Source organism: Oncorhynchus tshawytscha, linkage group LG18 (assembly GCF_018296145.1).
Source record: "Oncorhynchus tshawytscha isolate Ot180627B linkage group LG18, Otsh_v2.0, whole genome shotgun sequence".
Classification (NCBI taxonomy): Eukaryota; Metazoa; Chordata; class Actinopteri; order Salmoniformes; family Salmonidae; genus Oncorhynchus; species Oncorhynchus tshawytscha.
Genome location: NC_056446.1, coordinates 27,647,261 through 27,660,487, shown reverse-complemented (window position 1 = coordinate 27,660,487; position 13,227 = coordinate 27,647,261). Strand labels below are relative to the sequence as shown.

General features: G+C 44.6%; 1 protein-coding gene and 1 long non-coding RNA gene across 2 annotated transcripts; both read right to left on the bottom strand.

Annotated features, from left to right (window-relative positions):
- Positions 1-2,876: 2,876 nt before the first annotated feature.
- Positions 2,877-8,770, bottom strand: LOC121839985. The gene is made up of 3 exons (XR_006079281.1): positions 8,666-8,770; positions 7,607-7,714; positions 2,877-3,308 (listed from the first exon to the last, which is right to left on the bottom strand). It is a non-coding gene; the product is annotated as an uncharacterized LOC121839985 (long non-coding RNA).
- Positions 8,771-9,608: 838 nt separating this feature from the next.
- On the bottom strand, positions 9,609-12,490 carry LOC121839984 (trichohyalin-like). Its single transcript, XM_042300894.1, has 4 exons — positions 12,247-12,490; positions 11,900-11,946; positions 11,676-11,769; positions 9,609-10,570 (listed from the first exon to the last, which is right to left on the bottom strand). Exons 1-4 carry the CDS (start codon positions 12,293-12,295, stop codon positions 9,750-9,752), a joined length of 1,011 nt encoding a protein of 336 aa, XP_042156828.1. The 5' UTR covers positions 12,296-12,490; the 3' UTR covers positions 9,609-9,749.
- Between the last annotated feature and the right edge of the window lie 737 nt (positions 12,491-13,227).

The following is a 13,227-nucleotide window of genomic DNA, read 5'->3' as shown; positions in this document are numbered from 1 at the left end:
GAAGAGGAAGAAACTGCTGCTGCAGGCGGAGGGTAGGAACGCTGACGGGTGTTATTCTGTCTCGCTCTCACCTCCCCACATAAGGTCTCTGTTTTAATGCCACTAAGTTACAGAGTGGACTCTAAAGCATGAACGTGCTGTCAGTAGACATGTATAAGCAGTAATAAACAGTATAACAGCTGCTTGGCACTAAGATTACATACCCCTGACACACCAGTTTTGCTCTGTCGGTGTCGTCTTGCACTGTCTGAAATCAGTCAAACATGGCAATGTTAACATCTTCATGTCAACACAAGTAACAAAACAGGAGTGCTTAGCAGTAATCTTGATCCGAAGTGAGATGTCTAGTTAAAGATGATTGATGGTGGGGCTACAGCAGATGTCATCTGATCCTGTGTTTATTGATAGGTTTGTCGAGGGTTGGGGAAACTCATGTTTCCATGTAGTCTACAACCCTAGTATGTCTCTACACATGAGTTGCAATACTTTCAACAGGCCTTCTTCCATCCTCCTTCCTTTGAAGTACTCACTAATCTCACCAAATTGGTTAGGGGAGTTCTACTGTCTAGTTCTACTGTCTAGTTCTACTGTCTAGTTCTACTGTCCAGTTCTACAGTATAATATCTCTGGTTCTTCTCCTCAGGTTGGTGATAGCCAGTCGGTTTAACCCCTGTCCAGTTCTACTGGGCCTCATCAAGTTCCTCGCCCCCTCCAGACCCTTTGCAGTGTACTCTCAATATAAAGAGGTATGTATCTGAGTGTTCTCTAGTGTGTGTGTTGTGTATTTAATAAGCATATTACTGTTATTATTCTTTCTAGTAGACCCTAGTGTACTGCCATGTTCACCTCTGTCGTGTTCACCTCTGTCGTGTTCACCTCTGTCGTGTTCACCTCTGTCGTGTTCACCTCTGTAGTGTTCACCTCTGTAGTGTTCACCTCTGTAGTGTTCACCCCGGTCGTGTTCACCTCTGTAGTGTTCACCTCTGTAGTGTTCACCTCTGTAGTGTTCACCTCTGTCGTGTTCACCTCTGTAGTGTTCACCTCTGTCGTGTTCACCTCTGTAGTGTTCACCCCGGTCGTGTTCACCTCTGTCGTGTTCACCTCTGTAGTGTTCACCTCTGTCGTGTTCACCTCTGTAGTGTTCACCTCTGTAGTGTTCACCTCTGTAGTGTTCACCTCTGTCGTGTTCACCTCTGTCGTGTTCACCTCTGTAGTGTTCACCTCTGTAGTGTTCACCTCTGTCGTGTTCACCTCTGTAGTGTTCACCTCTGTAGTGTTCACCTCTGTAGTGTTCACCTCTGTAGTGTTCACCTCTGTCGTGTTCACCTCTGTCGTGTTCACCTCTGTAGTGTTCACCTCTGTCGTGTTCACCTCTGTAGTGTTCACCTCTGTCGTGTTCACCTCTGTCGTGTTCACCTCTGTCGTGTTCACCCCGGTCGTGTTCACCTCTGTCGTGTTCACCTCTGTCGTGTTCACCTCTGTCGTGTTCACCTCTGTCGTGTTCACCTCTGTCGTGTTCACCTCTGTAGTGTTTACCTCTGTCGTGTTCACCTCTGTCGTGTTCACCTCTGTCGTGTTCACCCCGGTCGTGTTCACCTCTGTCGTGTTCACCTCTGTCGTGTTCACCTCTGTTGTGTTCACCTCTGTCGTGTTCACCTCTGTCGTGTTCACCCCGGTCGTGTTCACCTCTGTCGTGTTCACCTCTGTCGTGTTCACCTCTGTTGTGTTCACCTCTGTAGTGTTCACCTCTGTAGTGTTCACCTCTGTAGTGTTCACCTCTGTCGTGTTCACCTCTGTCGTGTTCACCTCTGTAGTGTTCACCTCTGTCGTGTTCACCTCTGTAGTGTTCACCTCTGTAGTGTTCACCTCTGTCGTGTTCACCTCTGTCGTGTTCACCCCGGTCGTGTTCACCTCTGTCGTGTTCACCTCTGTCGTGTTCACCTCTGTCGTGTTCACCTCTGTCGTGTTCACCTCTGTCGTGTTCACCTCTGTAGTGTTTACCTCTGTCGTGTTCACCTCTGTCGTGTTCACCTCTGTCGTGTTCACCCCGGTCGTGTTCACCTCTGTCGTGTTCACCTCTGTCGTGTTCACCTCTGTTGTGTTCACCTCTGTCGTGTTCACCTCTGTCGTGTTGTTATTAAACTCTTGTCATTTCCATGTCTGTCTGTCTGTCTCTCTCCCTCAGCCTCTGATAGATTGCTGTACAAAGCTCAGGGATCAAGGCGGAGCGGTCAGCCTTCCTGGATCAGACATTACCAGGTACAGTTTGATGAGGCTTATACAACTGTCTCTGTGGAAGCGTCCATGTTTGTAATATCAGCACGACCTCTGACCTCACTGTCTCTGTGTGTAGGTGTTGCCTAAAAGGACGCACCCTGTGCTGCTGATGAGTGGGGGCGGGGCTTACCTCCTCTCCGGGATGACCGTTACTACAGATACGACTAAAGCAAAGACAGGCTCAACTACAGCAGAAGAGCCGGCCACAAAGAGACGAACTCAGAGACCACAGAGGGATGACACTATTGAGGGAGGCCCAGAGTTTGTCTAATTTAAATCCTTGATGACGTGATTTACATATACTTGTGGAGGTGGGGATAGAATGAAGAGTCTCTCCCTCCTGCTACCAGTTCTAAACGGTTGTTATTCAGCCCTGGAGCTGCTCTCCAAAGCTCTAAGCTCCCAAATGTAGCATTTTGTTTGTATTTTATACTCTTTAGCAGAAAGTGCCATGATGTAAAGCAGCCATTTGCTATCACAGCCTCCTTACTGTGCTGCATTAGTGGGAATTTCAATAAATACAGTACTGTTAAAATACTATTACTCTTGATAACCAACTGTGTTGCTGAGGTATTAAAATCCTGAGATACGTGTTAATTTCAGAATAATTCATTTTATTAAATGCAGACTGAACAAACAAACAACCATTCAAAGGTCATGCGTACTTTAAATATATAGATATCCGGACAAATTAGCAAAGCATCTACTTTATCTTTATACTATCATACTTATATATGAACTAAACAGTCTCTTTTGAGAACATCAGCATTTCACAGGTACAAAGGTTAACACGGCAGAATTTGCAGCAAGGCTCTTGGATGTTAGTGGTTTTTTGTCCGGAACACTGACGGGTCAGTCTATCTCTCTCTCTAGTCTTTTGTTACTATCTCAGTGTGCTAACCTTGTGTATCTTAGCATCCCTGTCTGCATGCCTCTGCCTGTCTTATCTATTCACTCCTGTCCTCCTGCATCTTCTCAGATATCTTCTGTAACTCCATGTCCATAGCTGCTATGTTCTCCAGCTCCTTCTCCTGAAAACACAACACACACAAACACACACACACACACACACACAGAGAGCGTTATTACTGCTAAATACACTGAACAAAAATATAAACGCAACATGTGAAGTGTTGGTCCCATGTTTCATGAGTTGAAATAAAAGATCCCAGAAATGTTCCATATGTGCAAAAAGTGAAGTTCTCAAATTTCCTGCACAAATGTGTTTTCATCCCTGTCAGTGAGCATTTCTCCTTTGCCAAGATAATCCATCCACCTGACAGGTGTGGCATATCAAGAAGCTGATTAAACAGCATGATCACTACACAGGTGCACCTTATGCTGGGGACAATAAAAGGACACTCTAAAATGTGCAGTTTTGTCACACAACACACTGCCACATATGTCTCAAGTTTTGAGGGAGCATGGAATTGGCATGCTGACTGCAGGAATGTCCACCAGAGCTGTTGCCAGAGAATTCAATGTTAAATGCTCTACCATAAGCCGTTTGAGAGAATTCGGCAGTAGGTCCAACCGGCCTCACAACCGTAACCACCTCCAGCCAAGGACCTCCACATCTGGCTTCTTCACCTGTGGGATCGTGTGAGACCAGCTACCTGGACAGCTGATGAAACTGGGTTTGCACAACCAAAGAATTTCTGCACAAACTGTCAGAAATGGTCTCATGGAAGCTCATCTGCGTGCTTGTTGTCCTCACCAGGGTCTTGACCTGACTGCAGTACGGCGTCGTAACCCACTAGTGGACAAATGCTGACCTTTGATGGCCACTGGTACGCTGGAGAAGTGTGCTCTTCACAGATGAATCCCGGTTTCAACTTTACCGGGCATATGGCAAACAGCGGGTATGACGTTGTGTGGGAAATGTTTTCTGATGTCAATGTTTTGAACAGAGTACCCCGTGGTGGGGTTATGGTATGGGCAGGCAGGCATAACACTACGGACATGAACATAGAGATACCTTGACGAGATCCTGAGGTCCATTGTCGTGCCATTCATCTGCCGTCATCACCTCATGTTTCAGCATAATAATGCACATCCCCATGTCACAAGGATCTGTACACAATTCCTGGAAGCTGAAAATGTCCCAGTTCTTCCATGGCCTGCATACTCACCAAACATGTCACCCATGGAGCATGTTTGGGATGCTCTGGATCAACCTGTACGACGGCATGTTCCAGTTCCCGCCAATATCCAGCAACTTCACACAGCCATTGAAGAGGAGTGGGACAACATTCCACGCACCACAATCAACAGTCTGATCAACTCTATGCGAAGGAGATGTGTCGAGCTGCATGAGGCAAATGGTGGTCATACCAGATACTGACTGGTTTTCTGATCCAGGCCTATCTTTTTTAAGGTCTCTGACGAACAGATGCATATCTGTATTCCCAGTCATCTAAATCCATAGATTAGGGACACATTTATTCATTTCAATTGACTGATTCCGTTATATGAATTGTAACTCAGTAAAATCTTTGAAATTGTTAGATGTTGCATTTCTATTTTTGTTCAGTGTAGCTTAATGTTGGCCCCCATCCAAGGAAGAAAGAACATATAGGCATTTATTCCGTAAAAGTGCAAGCCTTTCAATTAAACCCCTTGCTCCTGGAATCTGACTCTCCCCTTAATTAGCCACTGCTTTCCCTGGATCTTAATACAGTCAATAGTGTAGATATTCCCACTACCGGAGTCCCATTGTAGGGGATGCTGCTGCAGTGTAGTCTGAAGACTGTCAGGATGAAAAATAATACCCTAGAGTCATCCATTCTCCCCCCTCCCCATTGTATTTCCTCGCTCCAGAGCAGGTGGTGTGATAGAGAGTTTATACCCGGGCCGACCACTATCGGCTCTAATAGGGGTGGGTTGTGAGGGGATGCAATAACTTCGGTTTTGGTGCAATCGCTGCTGCAGCCATGAAAACCATGCGAGGGAGAGAGGAGCAGCCTTTTTCTCTGCAGCTAGATGCACATTTTCTAAACGTGTGGCTTTATTACTTTCAGATGAATCCCACAGTGCAGAGGACACCATTTCTTTCAGGGACACACATCTCTTGTTTAGCCTACTATCATCACAGTGAAGACTGTCAGTGCCAAAGAACAATGTTGCAGAATAATATATTCATTACATTATTAATTTGCTTAGTGAACCACCACCACTATCTAGGAAGACGTGCCTGGAGTCAAAGGGCTTTTCTCTGTAGGCATTTGTACCTGCGCTCATTCATACACAGGCTGTTTCCATTCCAGAATATCAAGGCTCATTTTGAGTTGTGAAGCCTCAACCCGAGCCAGGTCTCCTAGAGATAAACATATGGCTTCTGCATGGTTATGTAACCAGGGTAGAGTCTCTTCCCATAGCAGACTACAGAGAGGTTAGAGTCTCTTCCTATAACAGACAACAGAGAGGTTAGAGTCTCATCCCACAGCAGACTACAGAGAGGGTAGAGTCTCTTCCTATAACAGACAACAGAGAGGTTAGAGTCTCTTCCCACAGCAGACTACAGAGAGGGTAGAGTCTCTTCCTATAACAGACAACAGAGAGGGTAGAGTCTCTTCCCACAGCAGACTACAGAGAGGTTAGAGTCTCTTCCCACAGCAGACTACAGAGAGGTTAGAGTCTCCCCCCACAGCAGACTACAGAGAGGGTAGAGTCTCTTCCCACAGCAGACTACAGAGAGGGTAGAGTCTCTTCCCACAGCAGACTACAGAGAGGTTAGAGTCTCTTCCTATAACAGACTACAGAGAGGGTAGAGTCTCTTCCTATAACAGACTACAGAGAGGGTAGAGTCTCTTCCCACAGCAGACTACAGAGAGGGTAGAGTCTCTTCCCACAGCAGACTACAGAGAGGTTAGAGTCTCTTCCTATAACAGACTACAGAGAGGGTAGAGTCTCTTCCCACAGCAGACTACAGAGAGGTTAGAGTCTCTTCCTATAACAGACTACAGAGAGGGTAGAGTCTCTTCCTATAACAGACAACAGAGAGGTTAGAGTCTCTTCCCACAGCAGACTACAGAGAGGTTAGAGTCTCTTCCCACAGCAGACTACAGAGAGGGTAGAGTCTCTTCCCACAGCAGACTACAGAGAGGGTAGAGTCTCTTCCCACAGCAGACTACAGAGAGGTTAGAGTCTCTTCCCATAGCAGACTACAGAGAGGGTAGAGTCTCTTCCTATAGCAGACTACAGAGAGGGTAGAGTCTCTTCCCACAGCAGACTACAGAGAGGGTAGAGTCTCTTCCTATAACAGACTACAGAGAGGTTAGAGTCTCTTCCCATAACAGACTACAGAGAGGTTAGAGTCTCTTCCCATAGCAGACTACAGAGAGATTAGAGTCTCTTCCTATAACAGACTACAGAGAGGGTAGAGTCTCTTCCCATAACAGACTACAGAGAGGTTAGAGTCTCTTCCCATAACAGACTACAGAGAGGTTAGAGTCTCTTCCCATAACAGACTACAGAGAGGGTAGAGTCTCTTCCCACAGCAGACTACAGAGAGGTTAGAGTCTCTTCCTATAACAGACTACAGAGAGGGTAGAGTCTCTTCCCATAACAGACAACAGAGAGGGTAGCGTCTCTTCCCACAGCAGACTACAGAGAGGGTAGAGTCTCTTCCTATAACAGACTACAGAGAGGTTAGAGTCTCTTCCCATAACAGACTACAGAGAGGTTAGAGTCTCTTCCCACAGCAGACTACAGAGAGGTTAGAGTCTCTTCCTATAACAGACTACAGAGAGGTTAGAGTCTCTTCCCATAACAGACTACAGAGAGGGTAGAGTCTCTTCCCATAGCAGACTACAGAGAGGTTAGAGTCTCTTCCTATAACAGACTACAGAGAGGGTAGAGTCTCTTCCCACAGCAGACTACAGAGAGGTTAGAGTCTCTTCCCATAACAGACTACAGAGAGGGTAGAGTCTCTTCCCACAGCAGACTACAGAGAGGTTAGAGTCTCTTCCTATAGCAGACTACAGAGAGGTTAGAGTTTCTTCCCACAGCAGACTACAGAGAGGGTAGAGTCTCTTCCCATAGCAGACTACAGAGAGGGTAGAGTCTCTTCCCACAGCAGACTACAGAGAGGGCAACATCCAATATTGGACTGGTTCATAATTTTCATAGCGTGAAAAAGGTTTTCTTACTTCAATATAAAACAGGATTGTGGTGTCTAAGAGCATGAAACATCCAAAACCTTCTGATATGTCATCTTTCAAGATATATTTTCTGAGAAGTTGAAGAGGAGGCTTATGAAAAGGTAATTCACCATTGAATTGTTCTGTGTCATGTTTCATAAAGGTTATTTGTGATGTTCAAATGTTACCTCCTCTGGGGTTAGAGATACGCTCCTCTTCTTTTCCTCGTCTGCCAGCTCTGATTGGCTGGCCAGCTGGTGATTCTTATAGGACAGCAACTTCGCCAGTTCCTCCATCTTAGCCAATCAAATCACATCACACTTTAGTTTATTGAAACATTTCTGTACAATTAAAAATCAAATTGGAAACAATTGATAAGCATTATGATTAATATAGATCCCACTTTAAATGCCGTGCAGCTTATAAAGGCTTCATAAAGCCTTCATGAACACTACATACATGTGCCACAAATCACTCATCTATAACTGTATGTCATGCTCTATAAAGGGTTCATAAATGTGGCATAACTGTGACATAACCACTTATGTCAAATATGACATAAACCTGCGCTTTACAAAAGGTGCCATAAGCATTGCTTAATAAAGGCTTTATAAATCACATTAAATTGAGGCTTCACAAAGCATTTATAACCATCTCGGTAGAGTATTGCAATGCCAGGATAGTGGGTTCGATTCCTGGGACACCCATACATAAAAATGTATGCACGTATGACTAAGTCGCTTTGGATAAAAGCTTAAATGTTCTATTACTCTAAAACAATTGTAGGATGGCCCAACCTATTTCCCTTATGAAGGTTTATGTGTCGGTCCACTAGACCTCCGTGGACAGAGAGTCTTGGAAGGAGATGAGGTGTACCGTGACTAACATGACTTCATCAAGCACAACATGTCACCCTTTATAAAGCAAATGTTAATATCACATTTGACATAGTGGGTTATGTCACATTTGACATTGGTGATTATGTTACACAGTTATGCCACATGTATTAACCCTTTATAAAGCATGACATACAGTTATAGATGCTGTGTGACACATTTATGTAGCGCTTATAAAGGCATTGTGAAGGCTTTATGGAGCGTTTTATGGACAACATCATTTAAAGTGAAACCTTAATATATAAATTAAAGAATAATAAAAGTGATTGAAAAAAATAATTAAAATAGCTCAAACTATACAAACTAATACAGGAGTAGTCCAGTCTAAAAATGTAGGTTGTACATAGAAACCTTATGCAATGGTGTGTGTGGGTCTATGCTTCTCTTCCACCAGGCGGGGTGGTAGTATCCTCTGTAAGCCCAGGGAGAACGTTTCTCATACACCTCGCCCTCCCCAGGAGACGACTCTTCTCTGCCAGGTACCTGTCACACAAACACCAGTTCAACCTATATACTCAGTGTTTCCCAGACACAGATTAAGCCTAGTCCTTGGTCTCAAAAGCATCTGTCTAAAATGTCCTTTGGTAAAAATTGTTATGGTTGAAGATTTATAGCCTGGAAAAATATGAATATGTAGATACACACCTCAGAGCCTCCTGCCTATCCCTCTGTCTCTCGTCCTCCTCGGCATCTCCATGCCTCTTCTCCTCCTCGTGTTCGTCCGAATCGCCCCTTTGTTCCTCGTCTTCCTCCTCTGAGGAATCCCCATTGCGTTTGTGATGCTTCTTGTGGTGGTACCTGTGAGTTGGTTTCCAAATCCTCTTTTCTCTCTCATCCTCATCTCTCATCATATCCTCATCTCTCTTCTCCTTTCCATCACCCAGACTCCAGGACTCTTGGCTGCGTTCTTCATCTGGCTCCTCTCTCCCTTCTTCTGAAAGCTCCTCATCACGTTTGTGGTGTTTTTTGTGGTGGTATCTGTGTGTGGGCTTCCAGATTCTCTTCTCTCTATCCTCTTCCTCCTCTTCCTCTGACTCTTCTGATCTCTTCTCCTCTGATTCCTCGTCCGATGAGTCAGCATCTCGTTTGTGGTGTTTCTTGTGGTGATATCTGTGTGTGGGTTTCCAAATTCTCTTATCTTTCTCCTCCTCCTCTTCCTCTGAAGGATCTTCACTGCGTTTGTGGTGCTTCTTGTGGTGGTACCGATGGGTGGGTTTCCAGATCCTCTTTTTTCTTTCCTCATCATCCTCCTCTCTCTTTTCTTTCTCATCACCCAGACTCCAGGACTCTTGACTGCGCTCTTCGTCTTCTTCATCTCGTTTGTGGTGTTTCTTTGGGGTGTACCGATAGGTAGGCCTATATCTCTTCTCCTTCTCATCGCCCAGGCTCCAGGATTCCTGACTACGTTCCTCTTCTGGCTCTTCTCTCTCTTCCTCTAAACCCTCTTCGTCTCGTTTGGGGTGTTTTTTGGGGTGTACCGATAGGTAGGCCTATATCTCTTCTCCTTCTCATCGCCCAGGCTCCAGGATTCCTGACTACGTTCCTCTTCTGGCTCTTCTCTCTCTTCCTCTAAACCCTCTTCGTCTCGTTTGTGGTGTTTCTTTGGGGTGTACCGATAGGTAGGCCTATATCTCTTCTCCTTCTCATCGCCCAGGCTCCAGGATTCCTGACTACGTTCCTCTTCTGGCTCTTCTCTCTCTTCTTCTAAACCCTCTTCGTCTCGTTTGGGGTGTTTTTTGGGGGTGTACCGATAGGTAGGCCTATATCTCTTCTCCTTCTCATCGCCCAGGCTCCAGGATTCCTGACTACGTTCCTCTTCTGGCTCTTCTCTCTCTTCTTCTAAACCCTCTTCGTCTCGTTTGGGGTGTTTTTTGGGGGTGTACCGATAGGTAGGCCTATATCTCTTCTCCTTCTCATCGCCCAGGCTCCAGGATTCCTGACTACGTTCTTCGTCTGGCTCTTCTCTCACTTCTTCAGAAACCTCCTCATCACGTTTGTGATTGGGTTTCTTATGATGATACCTGTGCGTTGGTTTCCAAATCCTTTTCTCCTTCTCGTAGTTGAGGTCCCATGACTCCTGGCTGCGATCTTCGTCCTCCGGTGTCTCCCTCTTCTCCTCCACAGACTTCAGGAGGGCCTCGATGTCTTTCACATCGGCCCCTGGTGCCTCAGGCTTAGGTTCATGTTCTTTGCCCTCCTCTTCATTAGTCAGCAGCTCATCACTTGTCTTCTCCACAGGAGCAGCATGTTGGGCACCTGTAGAGGGGGTGGACAATATCCACAGTGTTTACTACTTTATCCTTGTCTCATATTGTCCAACTCAAGCCCAACTCTGCAAGTTCCCCCTCAATTCAAACATTACAGAGACAGAAGAGCTACTCGGAGGCAATGGCACTTTTTTCCAGCACTGCACTGACACCTGATTCAACTAATCAGCTACTCATAGACCCTTGATTAGTTCATTTTGGGGACCATTGTAAAATGGCTCTCAACAATATATGGGGAAAGCATTATCTGTCTCCCATAGTAGCATATTTAAATTCAGCTAAGTAGAATTTCCATCAATAAAGAAGCAAATGCTAATTTAGGTGTCTCTACTCATCTCCTCAGTTGGTTGCCAGGTTGCAGCTCTATAGCTCTGGTCTCTGTGTCAGCCGAAGCCCCACTAGGTCCCATGACCTACAGCAGTAACCCTGTGTAATGTTACTGTCAAGCAAAAGGGTCCACTCCCGTCAAAATATGTCCACACAGGAATACAGCATTAAGCAGACCGATAAGCAGATCACCTGCCTTCCAGCCTTCAGGACAATGACTCCCATTGTTAGGGCGGAGACAAGACCATCTCCTCATTATATACCGTACTGGTATCTCTGGTTGTACTCATTCTTTCACCATCTCTGCCTCCAGTCTGCATCTCAATAGTCTAAAGTGGCTTTATCTGCTCGTCTCCTTTCCTACCATTTCCATTGACATTACAGAGAAAGACAGGCAAAAGTGATTTATTGGTAGCATCATGGCAGACCAACATTTTACATTTTATTCATTTAGCAGATGCTCTTATGCAAGCAACTTACAATTAGTACATTCATCTTAAAATAGCTAGTTGGGACAACCACATTTTTCCTCGAAAAAATAGCTATCAGCAAAGTCAGTGCTGGTGGAGGGGCAGGGGATGGGTGAGTCAAGTGCACGTGTTAGTTTATGAAAGGCAAGTGCAAGGTTCATTAACTCCAGTCTTGTAAACAAACACTGACATCATATTGCTTTCACCGTTTATGAAATGATATAATGCTATCTTTTCAAAATCCTTCCTATCTGCTGCCTTTGAAATACAACAATTAGTCATGTAAAAACGACTTGCCTGCTTTGAGAATATCTTTACATTCCTGATCCAGAGGGTGAGAGTCAGGTTTGGTCAACGCCTTGGACAGGACCTCAACCAAGCACCGTGTTACCTGGAAAACAGTAACAAGCAACCTGTCACGACTCTCTCAATAAAGCATACAGTGCAATTTCCCTCATATAATAATGCTATTTATTTTTAATCTGAGTTATCCAACATGAGACGAAAAACATTTCGCGTACCACATCCTCTCGCTGTCGTTCTTCTCCAACGGGAAGTGATAGATTTTCTGTAAATTCGTGAGAAAATGGGTCAGAATATGGTTCTGTGTTGAAAAAAACTTCTCCATAACTATATGATATTACATTCCATTTAGTTTTGCAAAATAAATATGTGATATAGATGAGCAATTATAAAAACATTTCTCCAGAAGATTAACAGAGAAAATGCTCCATACAATGCATGACTGACTACTGCATGCAACTCTCTCAAGCAGTGGCGCTCTCCGTGGTGCTGAAACGCGCTAGAGTACACGCAACACCTTACAGTACACGCACAACGAAACACATTGAATTTACCAATAGCTTACCTGCAAAGAAATACGCAACCACAGCAAAAACAAACACAAGTTTCATCATGGAAGACTTAGATTTTCTCCCCGTAGAAATGACCTAAGAAAGAGCTGATAAATAGAGCACAAAGTCTAACCACATCACCGCCAAGCCAGCTCCCGTTCTCCATCCGTGTGTGTAGGGGCGGTTGTGTGGGTTCTGCTGCGGTAGCTGGACTCTTGTAGTCTGAGAAGTAGAGGGAGGCACACCATATATCAGGACTGAACTGGAAGAGGGGTAGGAGGGATGTGGACGTCACCTGCGTCATTATTAGATTAGATCGCAGTCAAAAAGGCAATAGCCTACAGCAAGACGTCAACGGTCGTTTTAATAAAGTTGTTTGAGGAATGCAACAACTGGCACCCCGATTCTAAGCTGTGTCAGTGGATTTACAACAGGCTAGTGGTCAGCAACACAGAATTGGGTGCAAAACAAGAAGTTTAATTTCATTAAAGAAAGGTTAAGGCCACGAAATAAAGAAACCATTTCATCTCTCCAGAACATTTCAAAGTGTCATGTAAGTAGCTATCAGCAAAGTTAGTATTGCTTTCACAGCTGGGGAAGCCACAATAGAACAAATAAATATATGTTGAATATGACACTGTCATTCCACAATCCTTATTCCATGTGTGCAACGCTGTCATCAAGGGAAAGAGTGGCTACTTTGAAGAATCACATATCAAATATATTTACATTTGTTTAACATGTTTTTAGTTACTACATGATTCCATATGTGTTATTTCATAGTTTTGATGTCCTCACTATTATTCTACAATGTAGAAAATAGTAAAAAATGAAGAAAAACCCTGGGATGAGTAGGTGTGTCAACCTTTGACTGGTACTGTATGTCTTATACATTTCAGACACACCATGTTCAGTATATAGCCAACCATCTGTGAATAATTCATCAGAACATGCCATTTAAGCAGTAAAAACTCCATAGGAGACAATAGTGCAGT

Excerpts from the sequence above, each read along its gene's own strand:
- LOC121839984 (XM_042300894.1), bottom strand. The coding sequence starts at position 12,295 with ATGATGAAACTTGTGTTTGTTTTTGCTGTGGTTGCGTATTTCTTTGCA. Across the intron at positions 11,947-12,246 it reads GGTTGCGTATTTCTTTGCAG|AAAATCTATCACTTCCCGTT; the intron begins GTAAGCTATTGG and ends ACGAATTTACAG. Across the intron at positions 11,770-11,899 it reads AACGACAGCGAGAGGATGTG|GTAACACGGTGCTTGGTTGA; the intron begins GTACGCGAAATG and ends ACTGTTTTCCAG.